The sequence below is a fragment of the Patiria miniata genome, unplaced genomic scaffold, assembly GCF_015706575.1.
Source record: "Patiria miniata isolate m_02_andy unplaced genomic scaffold, ASM1570657v1 HiC_scaffold_9, whole genome shotgun sequence".
NCBI classification, from domain to species: Eukaryota; Metazoa; Echinodermata; class Asteroidea; order Valvatida; family Asterinidae; genus Patiria; species Patiria miniata.
Window position 1 is genome coordinate 9,034,414 of NW_024037076.1, and position 20,872 is coordinate 9,055,285.

The 20,872-nt window shown below is 41.7% G+C and overlaps 1 protein-coding gene across 1 annotated transcript; it reads left to right on the plus strand.

The window, feature by feature from the left end:
* Positions 1 to 442: 442 nt before the first annotated feature.
* LOC119720505 (prokineticin receptor 2-like) lies at positions 443 to 10,649 on the plus strand. Its single transcript, XM_038190188.1, has 3 exons — positions 443 to 777; positions 3,735 to 5,091; positions 8,596 to 10,649. Exons 2-3 carry the CDS (start codon positions 4,592 to 4,594, stop codon positions 9,398 to 9,400), a joined length of 1,305 nt encoding a protein of 434 aa, XP_038046116.1. The 5' UTR covers positions 443 to 777; positions 3,735 to 4,591; the 3' UTR covers positions 9,401 to 10,649.
* Positions 10,650 to 20,872: the final 10,223 nt, after the last annotated feature.

Here is a 20,872-nt window from a genome sequence, read left to right on the forward strand (position 1 = left end):
TCAGGTTTATCTTAATGAAGAGAAGTACTAAAGGGAAGCTTAGACACACACAAAATGGGTTGACAGTGTTTTCACAGTGTGAGTAAAACGAGGGAGTTTTTTTCAGAGTTTTTTCTTAACTACACGAAAACAAAGGAATGTCCACATTAATAATGTAACGTAAATGATGGTGTGCACACGTGTGAAGAGGCGCTCCGCGTTTTGCTCTTCCAAAGATAAACTGATTCAAGTACCGACAAAGTGTTGCCCGAGTGATACCTTTAAAACTTAAAATATGTCTCTGAACTGTGACGGACATAAAATTGTAATAAGTATTTTTAATCCATACAACCTTCCGCTGGATTAGAACGGTAATTGAATACGCATCATAAAATAGTTCGTTCGTGTGGATAGTTGAGTACCAGGTCTTTTACTTTCTGTCTCTGTTTGTATTGCCAGGTGGAACCCACAATCATTCGTTCCTGGATACAGCCAACGTTAATAGAAGTAATTAGGGGAAGACGAAAAGGACAAGACTCATCATTATCATATCCATCGACTCGAGAGCAAAGACTGAGTAGACACCGAGCCCGACACTTCCTGTACATCCGAGGGGATTTTGCGTGAAATACGCCACCCTCAGACCACCTGCCGTCTTTAAGCCACGTTCCCTCGTATCGCCCCTCTGTGGTAGACCTGAGTGAATGGATCGACCTTATCACAGCCGATGAAGTGTCACCCAGCATCCGATCTCGTGCCGCGCCGGCTCTTGATGGAGTAACGCTCCGCCAGCACAGGGTAAGAGTTGCCGCGATCGAAACGTCAATATGTTACATCTTTAATAGAAATATCCCCTCGCACACACAGGAAATAATCAGAACTCGCGGGCTTTGCACACAATGCGCATAAATATACCCGCTGATTGTGAATTATTGTGTCAGTGAGGCATTTCCGCGATGCAGCTCGGGTATTAATATGGCCAAGATCCGCGGAAGATGTATAATAAATAGCGGGCTATTAGCGGGGACGTCGTGTTTGCGTTTTTCGAGCGGGCACGTTTCCTCGCAGATAATGTCCTGCAGTGCCCTTTTTATCTCGAGATAGATGAGGCGAGTTGTTAAGACAAAACCGTGGACATAGCCCCGCATTCCCGGAACTCGACGCTCCTTGTCGATTCTGGAACTGGAAAGGCCAGACGTGTCCATACACATCAAGGCTCTTGGGTTTCTTGAGACACCTGTTTGTTCAGAGAGTCCATTAAGAACTCGTAGCGGCCAAAGTTGTGGCAGCCTGCAAGAGTCGTGAAATATTACACGTCAAAAGTTAAGGGTAGATTCTTTGGTAGCATTACAGAGAATTTGTCAGAGAGTGTTGGCACTTAACATGCTCCGCAGCGTTCCCATACAAGCAGCTCAGTATCATTTCGTGCCTTGTTTATCATGTTTAAGAGTGATACCCTGGTCCGATCAAAAACGCTTCGCCAATTCACTGTAAAAAAAATAATAATAAATAGATACATAAATTAAAAAAAAAACACTTGAGAAAATGGGTTGGTATTTTGCCTATTGTTGGTCAACATACTCCTGGGCAAAATCCCCCAATAGTTGGAGGATTTGTACCCAAATTAATCAGACAGTGATGTTATTACATCCAATGTTGGGTAAATGACATTCCCTACATTGTTTTTCTCGATTTCCTATTTCTTTTTACAATGGATGGTTAGCACATTTCACGTATAAGCAAAATTTTTGTCTAGTCCACTTACATTTTTCCCCTAAAGGATACTGTGTCTGTTGACACTGCAAGTGCAGAATGGGCAACGTAGAATACCGTGATTGGATAAACCTTTAATAATAAGTTTGCATAATATTTGAATTAAATTATTTTAAAAAGATGCAATAGCTAATCAGCCTAACTTGCAGTTATTTTCTATCAGTTGTTATTACTAATTTGATTAGGAACCACTAAGCCACAAATCCTATGTGTTATTCAACATCCCTGTCGCATTACAAAAACTGAATTCAAAACGATATGTTAAATTGCGTCGACCTTGGGTACTTAGTCCTTAAATACACGTTGATGATTTATTAATGAAATATACAAATTCAGCATTGCAATTTTCTGTGCGTGTGGGTTTTTTTTTAATTATTATTATTGCGTACCTGATGTACAGCCTGTCTAAAAAAAATGGTACAATCAGAGAAAAAAATTGGTTAAATATGAAATTTCAAAATAAGTCATTCTTACTTGGCATTATATTAAAGAACAAAGACTGGGCTCTCCAATAGCGTTTGTTTGATCTTATTTGCTTTTGATACACCAAAATTGATTTTGTGCCACATTTATGCATGGGCAGAGTTGTTTCGAGTACTGTGCCATGCTGTCTTGAAGCTCACAAAAGATTGCAACTTGGCAAAGAGAAACAAACTCGATTTTTGTGTTCCGCAGTAAACTGGAGTTATCTCTGGATTGAAAAAAAGCAAATGAGATGAAACAAAAAGTATTGGAAAGCCTGGTCTTTTTTCTTTAATGTGATGTTCAAAACGACTTACTTATGTTGAGATTTAATATTGAAAAAAAATCGTTTTCGATTGTACCATTTTTTTTTTAGACAGGCTGTAGTGTGTTTAACAAGAATCAATAGAGTACGTTAACGCAGTCACTGTCAGGATGTGTTATTATTCGGTATTCTGCCTTCTTGTTTCTTTGGATGATCTATTCAGTTCTCGATGTTACTTTGAAATTCCTTTGCCGTTATTGCTTGGAATTGACCAAAGATTTACTTTTGAAATTTCTTTCATCGATTACAGCGCGATCATTTGTTTCTTAAGCCATATAAGGGAAAGGATTGTGTTACTTTGAAGGAGTGTGGCCCAGTGGTTATAGGTTTGTGGCTCATGAACAGAGGGTCAGGGGTCCGAATCAATGCGCTGGCCATTTTGTTGTGTCCTTGGGCAAGCCACTTCATCCCCATTTGCCTCTCTCTACCAAGGAGTATAAATGGGTCCAAGCATTAGCTGGGAGTAACATACGATGAACTAGCATCCTGTCCAGGGGAACACAATTATTCTCGGTTGTTTCATGCTACTGAAACCCGTAACACGCCGGCATGATGGGCCACATTTGCTCGCAACACAACTTACAATTCTGTTTTGTATCGTATTTTGCGACGCAGGCAGTTTTAATTAAGCCATCCCAGGAAGCTAATGTGTCGTAAGGAGGCAAGGGAAACTTCTGTATCCGAGGCACGTGCACAATAGATGTGCTCAGTCCAGTTCATCCGTAAGGGTTCTTCCTCGTTTCCTCCTACAATAGTACAAGTCCTTTCAGACTAGGAAATAACGGTCACGTGCTTTACGGATGTCGAGACCAGGATAGGTCTAGTCTTCGTCCAAGAATGGACTTGGATTTTACTCTCCTTATACAAGCTGGTTCGAGACTACTAGCGAGATCACTGTATTAACAAGATTTATCAAATCCAGTCTTGGCAATATTGGCAGCGCTACCCGGGAAATTCTGAGCATCATACCTCACGCGCGCTGTATTGCGACCTCCGCCGCCGCCGCGGCAATTTAAGTTACTTAACCACGTTTTTCACGCGAAAGAAACAAATGATGAAAAAGGTTAATGACACGTGAAAAGCAAGGGCTTAACCCATAGGATATTACTAAAGCAAAACCTTCACAAATTATAGTGATGGGGGATATATACATTTCATTCAGGTTCATTACGAATGCTCTTTCTTATTATTTCAGTCTTGCAGATCCCCTATTCGACGACTGGTGTCTCGGCAGCAAGAGGAGAAACGGACTTGCCGTTTATCGCTTATACTAAGAAATACGGAGCAATCGGCTTTAAACAAAATTTAGTCCAAGAGCCGAAGCCTATTTGCTACGGCAACTTCATGGAACGACTTTGCATCTTTGATTGTGAAGTTTAGAGGAAAGCCGAGTCAAACTGCCTGCGGGGTCTCTAAAGATTGAGGCTGGAGGAGCACTTGTTGCGTGCTTGGAACATCTCTCTCCTGATAGCTAAGCCGCCTGGTTATTAACGTTAAATCAGAACCGGTAACCCTTCGATTCCCTCCTAGTGGCATTCATCATATAGCACTTCACTTTATCACATAATCTCAGCGAGAGATTCCGTTTCACTCTTGGTCCTTCCGGCGACGGAACACAGCCAATTGTTGCCGTTGATAGAAACACCCTCTTGAGTTGGATGGGATTTGCAGTCAAGGAGTTTAGCCTAAGGTCCATCGGGCGAAAATAACGTCCATCTCTCCATCTCTCGGCTTTACATTTTGGAAGACAACAACAGTACGATTCGTCTGAGGAGTCGATCATCGAGTCAACGAGACTGAGTATAAAGACGGCTAGGGCCGCGCTCTCTTAAAACTCATATGAGAAAAATCAATTTGTTCTGGATCACACCTGCTTTTCGACATTCATTGGGATTTTCCGATCATTTACGACGTAAATTGACATGGTGGTGCTTAAATATGGAAATACTGTCGTCGCCATGTCTAGTACGAATGTGCTTTAAAGACTGACTCAACTGAAGCACGCTAATCATTTTGGAGTTGCATTTGCACGGGAACTGGTGCGTTGTAACAATGGTGTTTGGGCCTTTCGGAGAGCTGGACCCAACATCTGACGTGGGTAACAGCACAGGGTCTCAGCATGAGAACCTGTCTATCACGTTGGATAATGAGGCTGGCGGACACTGGAATGGACAGGGCCAGTTTGACCCGTATGACTACGGGCCAGACTACGAACACAAACCGGTGATCTCCTACCCGCATATCCACATTGCGGCCAAGATTATCTTGTGTACCAGCTACGCCCTCATGATGAGCGTCTGCGGCATCGGCAACTTGCTCCTCTGTTACGTCATCTACCGCTTCAGGCGCATGCGTACCACCACCAACCTGTTGATTGGTAACCTGGCCCTGTCCGATTTCTTGGTGGCCGTCATATGTGCCCCTCTAAGCTTCTACCAATATCTCTATCAGCATTGGCCGTTTGGTACCGCCATGTGCGTCATCACCAACTACCTGAAGTTCACATCACTGTACGTTTCGACCAACTCCCTTCTCGCTATCGCTATAGATAGGTAAGTCATTACTTCATTAAAATTGTGCCTTCAATTTATGATTGACATTGATGAAATTGATAATCTTGAGTGGATTGCGTTTAAAGCTCACACTTCCACCGATCTCAAGTCCTACCCAACCAGTAGGTGTGATCGGTCTATCCCAAGTCCAATAATTTTTTTTTTATCGAGTCATGAAATACATACAACAAAGCAACGCAGTTGTTTGTTTATTTTGACAAGCTTGTTGCATTTATGGAGATTGTATGACTTCCGATTGACGTGATACAGCAGAACTGAATGGAATAGGTATGATGGCTTAATTCCACAATAACTAGGACGCCCCAAAGCTCGCTTTGGTATTTGCACAATGCATTCGCCTTAAGAGCAAATCCAGAGCAAATGTCGCACACTACTAATAAGGAGGCATAATCCGATTAATGCTTTACATTGTACTAAAACACTGTGTTGCTCCAGGCTAAATCCATTCAAATTCACCCATAAGTGCAGTCGTAATTACAGTTTCCGGCGAACACATTATCCCTAGTTCTCCTAGCAGGCAAGTCAGACGGAATAAGTACGTACCAGTCCTCATTGTTACCAATAAGCACGTTTCCAGCAGCTAATGTATCCAACTAATTGCAAGCATTAAGCATAACATATTCACATACCAAGTTGAACTTGGATTGCAGTTTAAGGTCATTCCGTCTACTAAATCTGTTGGATAAAGGCAGGTGTAGAGTAGCTATGAATTTCGCCTTCGGTCTTGCTGAGCACAAGCTGCCCCTCGACGCCACTCTATCAGAGACGGCTCTAAGTTGCCTCTGAGCAAATGTTGACTGATGACTATGGTACCAAGGGAACTTTAAAAAAAACAATAGAATAACATATTAAGATTTTGTTTAAAACAAATTGTCATTGGCAGTCCTCTTTTCATGAGAACTTACATTTTACTGTGTTCCTAGAAATGCAATTTTGGCAAGACTATAATGTTGCTCACAATCTAACAAGAATTTCCTTCCAGTTTTGTTTTTATACATTTTGGCATTTCCCCATGTTTTACAAGTATCATACCTTTAAAAGTCGTAAACCTGACAGTTTTAAAGCTATTCCCAATGACAGTTTAACTCGCTGTCCTTGGCCACGCACCTGTGCATGCCGGATTCGTTAATTTGGAAATACGACGGGAAAGTGTTATCAATCAATCCTGGAAGCGCAGATGCTAGGGCGTACAGGGAGACATTCTGGATACGCCTAACTACTGACGAAACGTTCTAGCAAAAAAATGTCACTAGAGAATTGGGTTCCGGGTTAAAGTCCCGTGCGGAATCGTCCTTGGATCGAATTGGCTGCGCAAACGAGCCCCTATTGCCGTCGGCGGGTTGTTAGTCTAGTTTTCGTTATTGGGAAAAGGTTCGTAACTTTCGGAAAAAAAATTACTCAACAACTGGCCACCGATCAGAAAGAACAGAATAGTTTAAGATTACATAGACCCTTTCGAACTAAGTGCTTGCAATTTTGTACGTTAATTTAATGGATTGAGTAACGTAAGTTCAATGAAGTTGATAATCTATCGATATTGCTTATTTACGTCCACTTCTTCCGCCACAAGACTATTTGTAGTTGCATTTTCAGCGATGGATAAAAGATGTGAATTTAGAGTTATCAGTGCATTAGACATAATCATTGAGAAAAACAGGACTAAAATAGAATAACATATTGAGACAAACAACACTATAATAGTTGCATTTTCAATAATGGAAAAAACATGTGGATTTAATAGAGTTCTCGGTGCATTAGACATATTGAGATAAACTTCAATCTGCTATAAGATTATCTAGAAACAATTTAAGTGTACCCCAAAAGACACCACTTTTCTTCGCAGCAAAACCTTATATTGCTAAACCTTATAGGCCTCGGAGCCAACTATCAAAATAGTAAACAAGAAAAAGAGTTACATTTTACAGTGCTGGGCCGATTCGCGAAGAACTTGCAAGCGACTGTTGTATTTCAAGTACCGCGTGCAATATTTTATACACAAACGTTCCAATATACGTCGGTACAAGATCAATGGTTATTTTACTCTTAATAGTGAGTAAATGTGACACGGTTTTGGTATCCGTACAAACAACTTCATGTTGACATCGTTCAGGGCTGAACAAAAATTATAAAGACAGAAATGTCTTGTTAAAAATATGTGTAATTCTGATGCAAAAAGACCGATTAAAAATAGATGTTGGTATGTATATGGGGAGTAAAACGCTGGCCATTGATTTCGAACAGTTTAGCAATCTATGTTCGTATTGCTTGAAATAAATGATAAGAAATACGCATGTTCCTGTTATCCATTAGTACAGATAATCGAAATCTAACCGGTAATATGAAGCTCGCTTTGCACAGCAAGCAGTTTTGTTGAGTTTGTAACGGCCATCGATCAAGCAGCGATGAACGTTAATGGTGAGAGCTGCATCAAAAAACGACTCATCTTGAGATGGGTAGCTTCCTACAATACTAATTCAGTCGAGAACCTAAAACCGTGGCAGATTTGTGTTCATGTCACTTTTCATGAACACGGAATTTGATCTTCTGTTGAAACAGGCCGGGTGTGGGTAATGAACAACGGAATTCGAGACGCGTTTGTGATAATTGAGTCAAAGTGACGCAACCAGTGCTCAGTTACAATACGAAGGAACATTTGCAATTTCCCGAAAACGTATCTACCAATTTCACGAGAAAATCCTTGCTCAAAGTGAAGATAGGACTGGTGCCAAATACCCTGTGAAATTATCCGCCTGAAATTATATCATTCGGGAGAAACAGTCATTGAAGGTGGTTGAAGAAAACGAAATCGTGCATTAGCAACGGAATCCAGTTACGAGACCCCAAACATTCTGCATACGTTTTCTTCATACTCTCCAAATGGATATTGTCCACTGAGCTGAGACGTATCAAATTCGTCGTTAATATGCACCATCTCACGATTTTGAGCAATTCTGTCGCTTCAAACGAAAAATGCTCAAAAAGCAACTTATTCCCATTACCTTAAAACAGCCAATGCCGTGGGGATGCGTCATGAACATAACTGTTAACTGGGGAAAGAGCATTTTTGTTTCCTGTCACATTGTCGCATAGACTGTTTCATTGTCGCATAGACTACCCGCCTTTGTAGGCTACTTGTTAATGCATGTCAACTAACTAAGACCATTGACTGAAAACACTTTCTACCTATCCGGGTGCTTTGGTTTCTCTTTAATTGAGGTTGTCACTAGACAGAAATCAAACCTGTTCCCTTGAGTTTGTCAATACAATTTGCAAACATCTTTACATTGGTATTTGGTTCTTGATTGAGACGTTGCGCAGCTATACACTTTGCTTCAGGCGCTGTCCAAGGTGGTAAATGGTCAGAAGTGAAATTCAAGCTATATTCGCTGTCTGGATAGAGCTTGAAACTGATATTCATCACTCGATGAAGATTTCTGCTTTGTTTAGTCTAACATTGTTTTCCATTGATTGTTTTTGTACCAGATACGTGATTATCATGCACCCTCTGAAACCGCGCATGACCAAATGCACAGCCAGCGTGGTCCTGGTTTGCATATGGCTAGTCTCCATGATAGTCGTCATTCCGTCTGCAGTCTTCACCAACACCCACGCGATCACCAACGAGTGGGGCGAATCGGCCAGGCGCTGCGGTGACTACTGGAAAAACCTGACCCTGATGAAGGCCCACACTCTCTTCTTGGCCATTGTGGAATTCCTAATGCCGCTGACCGTCATGTCCATTGCCTACGTCATCATCGCCAAGAAGCTGTGGTTCAGGGAGGTTCCCGGGGGTCACGTGACCGTCCAACAGGAGCTGGCCGCCGAGTCGTCCAAGCGGAAGACGCTGCGCATGCTGATCATCGTGGTGGCGCTGTTCGCGCTCTGCTGGGCACCTTTCTACGCCTTCACCATCATCCGGGACTTTGTCTACCCTTCAGAGGCCCTGCCCCTCTTCGGCACCTTCGAGAACGCCTATTACATCGTGGAGGCGCTGGCCATGAGCAACAGCATGTTCAACACGCTCATCTACATCGTCTTCAACGCCAACTTCCGGAAGTTCGTGCGTCAGATACCCGAATCCTGCCGGGTGATGCGGAGGAGTCCCCGGCGTAACCGCAACAAGTCCGGACGGCGTTACTGGTACCCGCTGATGTCCAACTCGCACGGACTGAGGAGCTCCATCCGATCCAGCCTAGCGAGGTCACATTCCACCAACATCTCCCGACTGGCTGTAAGGCGGGAGCCCTCTGCACCATCGAGCAGTACTCCATCGGGACGCAGCGGCTGAAAATACTAACATAGGTTATATCAAATATTTGTTGCTGAAACCAAGGCTTACATTGAGCTGTATGGGCGTTGTACATTATATTACCTTAACTGACAGCGTTCCTTGATATAAAAAAACGCAATCCAACGACTTTCAGCGTTGCACAGACCTTATGTGATAAGGCGGAGTTAGAAGCAATGGTTTTGTATTGCGTGGATAGACATGAGTAAACCTTTAGTGCATTCATGTTTATTCAATTAAAATGACGCCAGCAACGCATACGGTCTAATAAAAAAAAAGAAGTAACAGTAATAATTTCGAGGCTGGTTCAGATTTATTGCAGGCATAATTAGCCTTTAAAAGACAGTCATTGTGTTAGCGGCCGTACCTATGTTGCTCAATAGCGCGGGGTTCAATTTAGCTCGGCATAAGATTGAAAACTGCCATTACTTAGGTTTCAATAGATCTGAGACATGATGACGCCACGCTTTGTTTATATGTGCACTTTCCTATGGGAGCAAGGTGGGACAAGTGGCTCTCGTCCGCAACTGGCTTCTAGATGAATAGCGCACATGTACACAAAACGTGAAGTCATTATTTCTTAGGTCTATTGCTATGCCCACCATTAGCTAAGTAACTAATGAGCAACTTAGCTTATAAGGCCGTGATCTAGTATATTGTAAGGTTCTTCATCCAGAACAATATTTGTTGTCCACAGGACAATAGACTGAGTTAAGAAAAGTCTTGTCGCAAAAACTAGCACTGCACTAGCAGGCACCGCTTTGCCTCACTGCTGAGGAATCAACGATGTTAATCTCAGGACCTTAAATCGTACCTAAAGGAGATTCAATACAGCACGAAGCGCAAAACAGATTCACCTGTCAGTAACTGGATAAGTGTATATAATCCTCCGATATCGGTGTCAAGACCTGTCGACCAGTGATCTCAATTGCATGGACTTCCGTCTTGTTTTCGTCCCTTCGCCATAGGGGAAAGAAATAATCATGCTAGCATCTAAAGTGGTGTGAATCAGAAGTCTTGTGTGTAGTCCTTGCGAGGGCACGATTCGGAGCCCCGTTACCCCGGGCCGTTCAATCAAAAAGTAGATTCGATCTTTGTCCAACATCGAGAGCAAGGAACTTCCTATGTGAGTGCCGGCCATCGATTTTTGCTTTCCTCTCGCTGCACCCATCGCCGTCCGTACCCGGGCGGTGAGTTTGCTTGTATAGGGCAAGGTGTGTGTGTGCGCGTGTGAGGTCGAGCGGCGAAAGGGAAGTAGGCAAAATGAGTGAGAGACAGAAACAGGAGAGCGCTTTGGCTGCAAAGAGAGGATTTGTATTGAATGTGACAATGTGTGAAACGCGAGAGATCCATGCGTTGGCCTTTTGCGGATCTGATTTTCAGCTCAAACGTGTCTGTATCTGTATCTGTATCAGTGTCATTATAGTCGGTAAAGCATCCCAGGAGAAACATCACACCAACTTAGAGAGAATTAAGACAATGAGAAGAAAATACAGTTTTAGAGGTGGGAGGAAAAGCCCAGAAAATTTCCTGGGGAAAACCCACGGAATCAGGTAGGGACTGAAAAGCCAAATCCACATATTGACCCAGGCGGGATTCGAACCCAGGTAACAACGATGGAAGGCGAGGAAATACTGCTACGTTAACCTGACTCCCATTCGGTGTCAAGGAAAACGATGTGTTGTAAATACATTAATTAATTCATTTATAGGCCTATATGTTTACCCGATTTTTAAAAGGTTCGCTGGTAAACTTCGTTGTACATATTGGTTGATAAATACTTTTGTTCGTAATTTAATAATATACAGATCTTTAAAAAAAAACTCATTAACGATGATACTGTGGCTTAGGAACTACGCAGGTGCTATTTGTAAAAGAAACATGGAACATCAGTCGGGCGTTGATGGCATGTTTGATCACCTGCGTTCAGTTTGGGTGGCTGGATTTGTTCCAAAAACACATAACTGTTTTGAATATTGCTAAAGGTGTGCAGCTGCATCCACGCGAGCATATAGAACACTTGATGCTGTGGATAGATGCAACTGGGAGGTATATCATGTTAGGCAGTGCAAAGAACCCATTCGATGACTGTTTTGCGGCATATGCAGCTTGCATCTTTTGGTAAAGGAAGACCATCATGTGAATTAAAGCGATGTTGTTTGACAGTATCTCAAACGCCATTCTGTTTGAGAGCACAACTAAGGCGTTGGGAAATAGGAAGTACAGGTGTTATATTTGATCCAATTAAAAATGCACGACTAGATTCTCACATAGGAGCATCTTCATCTTCACCTTAATCTTTACCTTCACCTTCATCTTCACCTTCATCCTCACTTCATCTTCACCTTCACTTCATCTTCATCTTCATCTTGATACATGGCAACAAACCAAACTTGGCCCATGTCGCCATGGGCTGCAGAGTGTGTTCAGTTCTGTCCAGGTTGGAGCAACAATATGTGTCCTGTAACGTCACACCATCGGGCAACCACCGGGCTACCGACTGGCAAGCCAGACATTTAAGCATATTTTACGTTATTTTGCCCACATTAAACAATTATGTCACCACTTTTACACCAACCACATTTCAAAAATTACACAAGCAGTGCTAAAAAAGAACCTTATGCTGAACCACGTGACCACAATATCCACCACTTCGTAAACAAATGCAACGTGGTATTTAAAACAGGGAATAACACAAGTTGTATCTTCATTCGATAAGTTTGTAGTGACTCAAGATTTGGCTACAGGGCTAACAAGCAGTCGCAGCCATTTTGAAAATGGCCGCCGTTGCTTGTTATGTTTACCTGTAGTTTTTCACAGGACAAATCTGCGATGACTCTTGTAGCCAAATATCTTTCCTAAGACATACTCTGACTGTGTGCCAAATGCCATGCGTGTATCATCAAAAGCATAATTCCCGCAAATATTTCCCCTATCTAATATCAACCTTCTCACGAACATAATATTTTCTATAGTAAGATTTCGGATTGAGAGATACCGAAGTGAATTTAAAATTATGCGCTGTTACTCCATGCGAAAAAAAAAGTAATCAGTGACACATTGTCCTATACAGGCTCATTCCATGAATCTAATCCAATTATGTACTGTTCTTTGGGTAACAGGACATTGTTCACCACACTGTCCTTCCCCTGAGCCATTCATTGACATCTTTCCATTAGTGACTTTATCATCTGTAATATAAATTATTATTATCATTACCCTGAATTGGACATTTTGGAGACATCCCCATAGACTTGTGCATAACATTTTTCATACTCAAACATTAGGGAGACATTAAAATATCTCTCGAATGACTGATGTCTCCCGCCGTTCGAAAAAATTACGATACCGTGTCTACTTAATGGTACATTTAGTCGTATAATAATAATAATAATAATCAACATAAAAATGTGCCTTTGGGATCAATACAAACGAGATTTTCTAAAATTGAGAGGGTGATTGATAACGAACCCTCTGACGCACCTGCGAGACAGAATAATTATAATCGGAAGAATATTAATTTTCCCTTCTATAGCTCCACGAGGTTTGCCGCCTCCTAATGATGAATACGTTGCACGGTAACATCCACAGTGTAAATGTGGGGGAAATGCACTTTCACCCACGATACAGTGTAACTTTAATGTCGATTCATGGACAATTATTATGTACGTGTCGGACCCCCCAAAAAATTTGTTTACTCTTCCGTCCCAGTTTCGTCCTTTCGTGTTGGCACTTGTCGAGAATAAAGACATCGTCGTAATTAAGTTGCTACACCCGGCGTCTGTGATTGACAGTGTGTGGAAATGTGATGTGGTCTGGACAAATTATAAATTCTCTGTAAATAGTACCATGGTATAACACTGCTATTATACGCACACAGCAATTGTGCAATACAGTGTTTTATGTAAAAAGAAATAAACAGATAAAAATAAAAATATATAAACCACTAAATAATGAATAATTGGTTGAAATGTAAATACTGTACTTTATTGTTAATGTAAGCATAAGCATCGACCAAGTGTAACATTACAATGATGGCGGTACAGTATTCACTTTGTTCATATTGTGCACAAAATATTAGTTAATTAAGATATTAATAGCTAAATGAAGATTTTGTATATTCATTGTTACGTTTGGGTTTACGGCGTGTATAATTTTTGTATTTTATGTGTTTGCTTATTTGTAACGTGCAAATTGTGTGGAAGGAAATTACATGAAACAGGGGCAACATTGATGCAGACATTCATTACTTTTGTGAGGGAAAGGCGTAGTGAAACGTTCAGCCTCCGTTTGATATTAAATTCGAAGGGGATAGAGTATTTTAGCAAGTAACCATGGCTTATTAAACAGACTTAACCCTAAAAGGGCCGGGTTATTTTGACCATCTCTCTGCCGGGAGGAGGGGGGGGGGGGGGGGGGGGGGGAGGGGGGGAGGGGCGGATTCCCCCCCCCCCCCCCAGATCTCGGCCATCGAGTGACAAAAACATTTGAAACTCGGTACATGCATAGAGCAACTCCACATAAACATACCCAAGAAATCTCATGACAAGAGGTAAAAGTGTCTTAGAATTATGGCTAATTAATTATTCATATTTACGAATGGTCATTGTGGTCTGTGTACACGACGTATATGGGAAAGCGGCGCTTAGCGCCGGAAAATTTTTCGCTGCACGGCAACCCGTGCTCCGATGTTTATGTTTTTGGTATCAAAAGATGTGCAAGGCTCGAGGCTAAAAAGTCATAACAGCTCGGATTGCGAAAAAAAAATCAAGGCTATCGCGTAAAAAGTTAAGGGGGGGGGGGGCGGATTCCGCCAGGCCCTTTTTGGGTTAAATAATTCAGAAAATAGCAACTGGGCAGACCGTTGTTTGCAAGCAATGAATGAGTATAAGCACAGCGGCTCTTACATGAACACCCGAGACGCATAAGTTATTGTTGGGCACATGCGTTGTGTGTTGGGGTCAACGATACCTGTTTCACCTGTTAAATATTCAACAATGTAATTATTCACGACTATTTTATGAAACATATTTCATGGTGAATCGGTATGGTCCGTAGGGTCGTTTCAGAATCGGTGTCAGATAGAATTCGGACCCCTGTTAAATTTGATCTATAATGGACTCGCAACCTCACACGTGCCTGTGATTTTTGTTCCATGCACTGAGACATGCGCAGTACGATTGTTATGAGTCCGTATTTAATAGACTTCATTCACGAGTCGGCCATATTAAGCTGAAAGCGAGGTTAGCCCTTCAATTTTGGAACTTGCAAGTGGAAATGAAAGCAATGAAATAAACGTTCATTACACATTAATACCAGTCTGCTCTGATAAATAATTTTATAATTTGTTATTAACATACCCTAAAGTTTAAGCTACATTTAAAAAAAACCTGAAAGTGAGGCTCGGAACACACTCCAATCATAAAATAGTCTGGCACCAGCCCATCGAACAGTTCACAATTCACGCAATATATTCAGGGAACACGATCGGAAATGGCTTCCTCGTGAAATTGTATTGACTCCTGTATGCAATAACGGAGTCTTTGGGGTGATGAAATCGAACTCTGTCAGGGAATGATAAGGATCGTGTCCCTAAGCAATACACCTTGCGACAATTGCGTCATTCCGAGCTAAAAGCCACACGAGCCGTGGAATGGAATTCAGCTTCCTTTTAGCTCAAATTTCTTCAGTATGGTTTAGGGGAAATTGTATATATCAGGTTTGAAAAAATGAGGTGTTTATTTTACAGTTTTCAGTTGTACAACGTTTTGTGTTATTTTTTTAAATATTTTGTTCAGTCCCTTATCTTCGGACACGCGGTATCCACAGGTGTTTTAAAGGCAGTTATCATGGGCGTCGCGAGGGGGGGGGGGGGGGGAGGGGGGCAGGGAGGGCGCTCCCCCCCCCCTCTCTGACAAACAACAACAACAAAAATGGCGCGAAGTCATATTGCTGTTAATTTAATGGGTTGGGGGAGGCAAATGTCCCTGTCCACCCTTAAAAAAAGATGAATCGGGAAAATACTGGAAATTATAGGGATTTTGGGGAAAAAAACATGTGCTTTGCCCCCCCCCCCCCTTAAAAAAAATGCTGGCGACGCCCATAGCAGTTTTAGTATGTACATAAAAAAACACCTGCCATTTGGGACGTACAAGAATTTGATTGGCAGCTGGTGTAGGAATTACCTTTTTCAAGATAAGTTACCAACTTTAAGCCTTGTACAATATGCCTTTGTGATCTGTACTGAGAGAAAAAAAAGGTCAGCACTACTCAGACGAGACAAGCTAAACTAGCGTAAATCTCGTGTTTCAAATTACGAATACATTTGAGGCGCTCGAAAACTGATGCCTCGGGCCACAGTTTAAGTCAGCTTCGTCGGCGCGACGTGTCCAAGGTCCAGGAAGAGGCCGTGTGGATTGCCTTACACACCTTTGGTAGTTTTACGTTTCTCGGTCACATTTGAGTATTCAATGTTATTTTAAAGTCCCTTTTAGTCGATTTTATTCGGAAATGTGTCCCCCCACCAAAAAAAACATGAAAATACGTACTCTGTGGTCATTTATCAACGATATGACCGTTAATGGTTAAAACCTTTCCATGTTGAGTTGTCAGTTGACGCAAATGCATTTCAGCATTAGTTCAATTTTATTACCCTTCCTAAATTGAGTGAAAGCAGCGACGAAACCATTAAGGGTTATAAAATGTGTCCCTGAGAATACAGCGGGTTGACCACGATGGCGCATCGACGTCTTTTGTTTTTGTTAAGCAGCTGAAGGTATATTATAATTAATCAAAACAAAGTGAAATTCAGAGTGTGCTTTTTCAGCATTATTTTGTTATGTTCAGGAGAAGCTGTGTCTTGCGTGTTATGCTTGAGTAAAATATGTCTACGGTTATTCAGTGTCTTTCTTATCCTGTACAATCCACTTTTTTAAGGTCAGAACCCTTTCAAAGGTATTTTTTTATTTTCCTCTGCGGAGAATACATTGTTGGGGATTGGCTGACGATATGAAATTGGCATTTGTTTGACTTCTACGCTATTTAAACTCCATTGTGAATAAACTGATAGATTTGTAAAGTTGAATTGTTCTGCATTGTACATGCCCCTCAGTAGGTTCGAATGGTAAGGTGAAGTGTTCATGGTGTTTTTTTGTTTGTAATCGGATTAACTTCTTTTGGATGGCTGTATAGGTTAAAAACAGGCATGCGTAAGATGGGTATGTTCATGCTAGCCAGGATGCCCCCCTTCAATAGCAAAAACATTGTGCTAGCTGTTGTTCAGATAAATCGCCATGGGTAGAAGCGTTGTACAACAAAGTACCAAAGTGTGACGTTATTTAGAATTAGAACGTGAAGTGTAAACGAATGGAGTACGATCGCGTGTTGGTTCACGGGCTGAATCACGCGCTAACGTCTTTTACACACATTTTGTGTGCGTGATGTATTTGCTTCGGTACTCTATAGCATGCACAATAGTTTCTCCTTTGAAGGGGGCCGCGTGAAAGTACAGTGATCACATTCGTTTATATTAGAGTTGCAACCTTAAAACAAATCATATTGTACAAGGTCACCGTTTTGTAGTCAGTCCCAGGACTGGCCAGGAGAATCATAGTTTTAAGAGAAAAACGGAATACTGATTGGAAGTGGTATAACATTGATACTGAATCGTCGAGCTCGAAAAAGGAGCCATTTTATTTAAGGAGGTTTTGAAATCGGGTGTTTTAAAATAAATATATAATATATGATATATAATAGCCTGACTTGAATGAAGGAGGTATTTATATATAAATTCACAAAATATCCTATTGTATGATAAAGCATCTTTATTTTAGTACCTGTTTGTGACTGACCGACAAGTTATTTGTCTGGTGCTTGAAAAGCTGATGTTAAATGAACATATATGTATGCCTTGCTATTAACTATAATGAATAAATGGATTATAATAACGGGTGTCATGCTTTCCTCTGAGTCATTTAATTTTATGTTTAAATCGTATTTCTGGGCATTATAAAAAGAATAATTATTTTCTTCCTATTAACACAACCTTTTTTAAGGGGGTGGGGTAGAGTCGTTCCTCTTTAGATGGGCAGGGGGGCCGGGGGCTGGCCCCGTCCAATTAATTTGGCCGGCATTAACACACGTGCCATGTGAAGTGTCTTCGGCTGCTATCACCGGTGCATAATCTAATTGCAAGCAATGGGTGATTATCGTACGCTGCCTCATTACGTTGCTCGAATCCATTCCGTCGCAGGGGGCGGTATAATATCATAGAGGGGATCGTTTTTTGGCTACGTAAACAAGTTATTGTCCTATTCCCCAGGATGGTTTGTTTTTTACTACGCGAATGTCATGATGAGCTCTCGGATATGCGAGATTTAACAAAAAATAGCTAAATCTAAAAACTTGACTTTACACCCTCTTAAAATGATTAATCTACGGGGGGAAGGCAATGGAACTCGGGTAACGATCGCCAAACCATAATTTCATCGATTTAAGCCCACATGTACGCCTACCATGCACATATACAATATATCAGGGAATGATAACGTTTTATTGATGTGTACCTCACCTTAGAATCGCCAAGATCGTCATGTCCTGGAACAAGCCTGGCCTGTACAAATCGCCCAGTTCCTCACGAGATTGCTTATAAATATCCATCATTAAATAGAAAATCCCGTCATGCTTCTGTTCCCCACGGGAACAGGAAAGGGTCCATAGGTGTGAGGGGTGAAATCCTGCTAATAATTTTTCTCTGTCTCTGGCGTTGTCAAATATTCACGACCGGTTTTGGTAGCCACTGTTTAACAACTAGATGCAGAGGGTGTCACGCGCTATGTGAATTCTTATCGCTGTTGCTTATGGAAAGCTTGCTTTCCGGACCTACGGTGAATTGACGTGACAAGTAACCATAATAGCCAATCACCAAGTGCAATCTCACGAAGGCAGTGCTAACATGTGACAATGGCTTGATATCAAAACAGAGCGTTATGGTTTCTCATTCTAAATTAGATGATTCAGCTTGATGTTTAATTAATTTAACGGTGCTTTGACTGATTTGTACTTATACCAATTTAGTTCTGCTCTTTTACTTTTTCCTAAATCTGCATCTTCTATTTTATAGAATTTAGGTTGAGAACGTATATTGTTGCTTGCCTTGTTGATATTATTTAACAAAAATGATGTTTCATAACATCCGAAAAGGACTGTTGGGAACAGCAAACAGATTAAAGGCCCGATCTGGAGATGTATTTGCGGACAGACGATGGAGGCAGTGTTGACAAACCAATTTTAAAAATCCCTGCATCTTTCCACACCTTTCCCACCTAATCCTCCTTTTGTGTTTCTTCTTTCAGCCCTGCATGTTTGTGTGCACCCCCATGTTAATGTATGTACCTCTGTCATTTCTGTTTTAGCCTCTGAAGAAGAACTTGCTAAGTTCGCAACGTCAGGCAACACTAGTTTTTAGATTTTTTTCAATTTTAAAAATCATTAGTCTGTCTTTTTAAGATATCCGTAGGCCAGAAAGTCGAAGAAGTTTTAGATGGAGGTGAGAATTTGTGTGCGTCGAGATACAAAGAGTATTAAATGGCTGCGGTATACAACTTCCAAACAAATAAAGCACAGTGGGTTCAATATTCCCTAAAAAAAATTCGACTTGTTTTTGTCCATGGAGCAAATGGACCTAGTAATCTTCCCGGCGCGTTTCCTCGCCTATGCAGAAAAATTGTTTTTAACGTACGCGTTCAGTCATTTAGTTTAAGAGATTAAATTTCCCGTTGTAAAGTAACAGTACCTTAGCTTCATCGTTAAGCGCTGCTGCACTATGCTGGGACTATCTTCAAAGTTCAGGTTGTGCATCTTCGTACAGGTTCAAGGCATGCGTTCACGCGGAGGATTAGGGCTTAGGGTGCCGCCTTGTTACTCCCTAGCTCTCTGCTTTGACATAGTGCCTTGCCCTCCGGGGTTATATGGATGGATAGGGAAGTAAGTGTGTATTGGCTGGGAACGCCGAGATCCCAGAAGAGTCCTATTAGGGATCATTATGAGTTCATTGCGATGGCTCATCCGCTGAACGCTTGGTCATCGCATACGTTTTGGAAGTTTTTATCCTCTATTTTGTTTTACCATGGTTTAGTTTGTAATTTTACATCTGCTAGGCGAGGCTATGGTAATACAACTTCTGTAAAACAAAACAAAGGTGTACTTATGAATTAATTTCACTACAAATGTATATACATGTACTTAAAAAGTACTGTAAATAATCAGAACAAAGTTAAGTTCAAATTTGTATGAAAGGTTTTGTGAAGTCCAGTATCGACAAGCTTGGTGTGGGCATTTCTACACCACACAGGTGCCCAGTACTTTGCGGGAGCGTACACAGTTTAGGGGCTAGACGTTGTTATTGTACGCGATAATCCGCCGCAGCGATAACCCGCCGCCGCGAGAGGGCGCTATCACGACCAACCAATATCACCCACGACTCCGTCGGAACAACATCTAGGCCAGCTCGTACTGGTTGTGTAATGCGCTCGCACCTGTTTGGCCTAATTATGCAGCGCGCATTCAAACAAATTCATAGTAGTTCCAAAGCAAGCTCTTAAATGTCTTCCAGTAATGTGAAAGATGCAGCAATACGCTTGTGCAACTTCACGGTTCAGCTCTTTTGTTGGGTTGTGGTATGTGTGGGACTGAAAATGAACAGTTATTGCCTGCTGAAGTCGCGCATGCGCACTAGTTTCCCCCATTTTGCTGGGGGAGATTTTAGGAGTTGGCCTCGACGTTGTTCGGACTGGTTCTTCGGCGAAATTGGTTGGTCGTCATAGCGCCCACTCGCGGCGGCGGGCATTGGTGCAGCGGGTTATCATTATTTATCGTGAATTAAACCATATGTCTAGCTTCTATACTAAAGCGTACACATAGATGAAGATGTGCGGAGTGTTGTATAGCACTGGCTCCCCCAACTGGTTCTGTAGTTAAACGCTGTGAAGCGAGGGGCGGGTAATTTGCATCATCCTCGTCCCTAGTGCTTACTTTATTACCAACCTCGTTTCCAATAGTAAGCCCTGGACAGGAAACTTTCTTCCTGTATCCTGATTCGATACCGCAATTGGCTAGTAATGGATTTTTTTCGTGTACTTAGTGCTATTATTCACAACAATCATTCGTCCACGCCTTCTCGAAAATACTAATTTCCTTTCCAATTTGCTTATATTAATATGGGATATGATGCTGCTTGTTGTCTCGATAAGATCGTAACAGTTTAATTTAAAAATCGTGTTTTCGTAACTCACGCCGTGTTCGCGCTGCGACGAATTGACTCCTGTTTTTACCCCAGACACCGCATACAAAAACAAACGCTAATGTAACGCATATCCAGCTACCAGACTGTTCCTCATTTGCATACGTGTTCAAAAATCTTGCACATGCAAATGATCCAATACCAGGGTGAGAGAGCAGGTAGTGGGATTGGCG

Excerpts from the sequence above, each read along its gene's own strand:
- LOC119720505 (XM_038190188.1), top strand. The coding sequence starts at position 4,592 with ATGGTGTTTGGGCCTTTCGGAGAGCTGGACCCAACATCTGACGTGGGT. Across the intron at positions 5,092-8,595 it reads CTCGCTATCGCTATAGATAG|ATACGTGATTATCATGCACC; the intron begins GTAAGTCATTAC and ends TTTTTGTACCAG.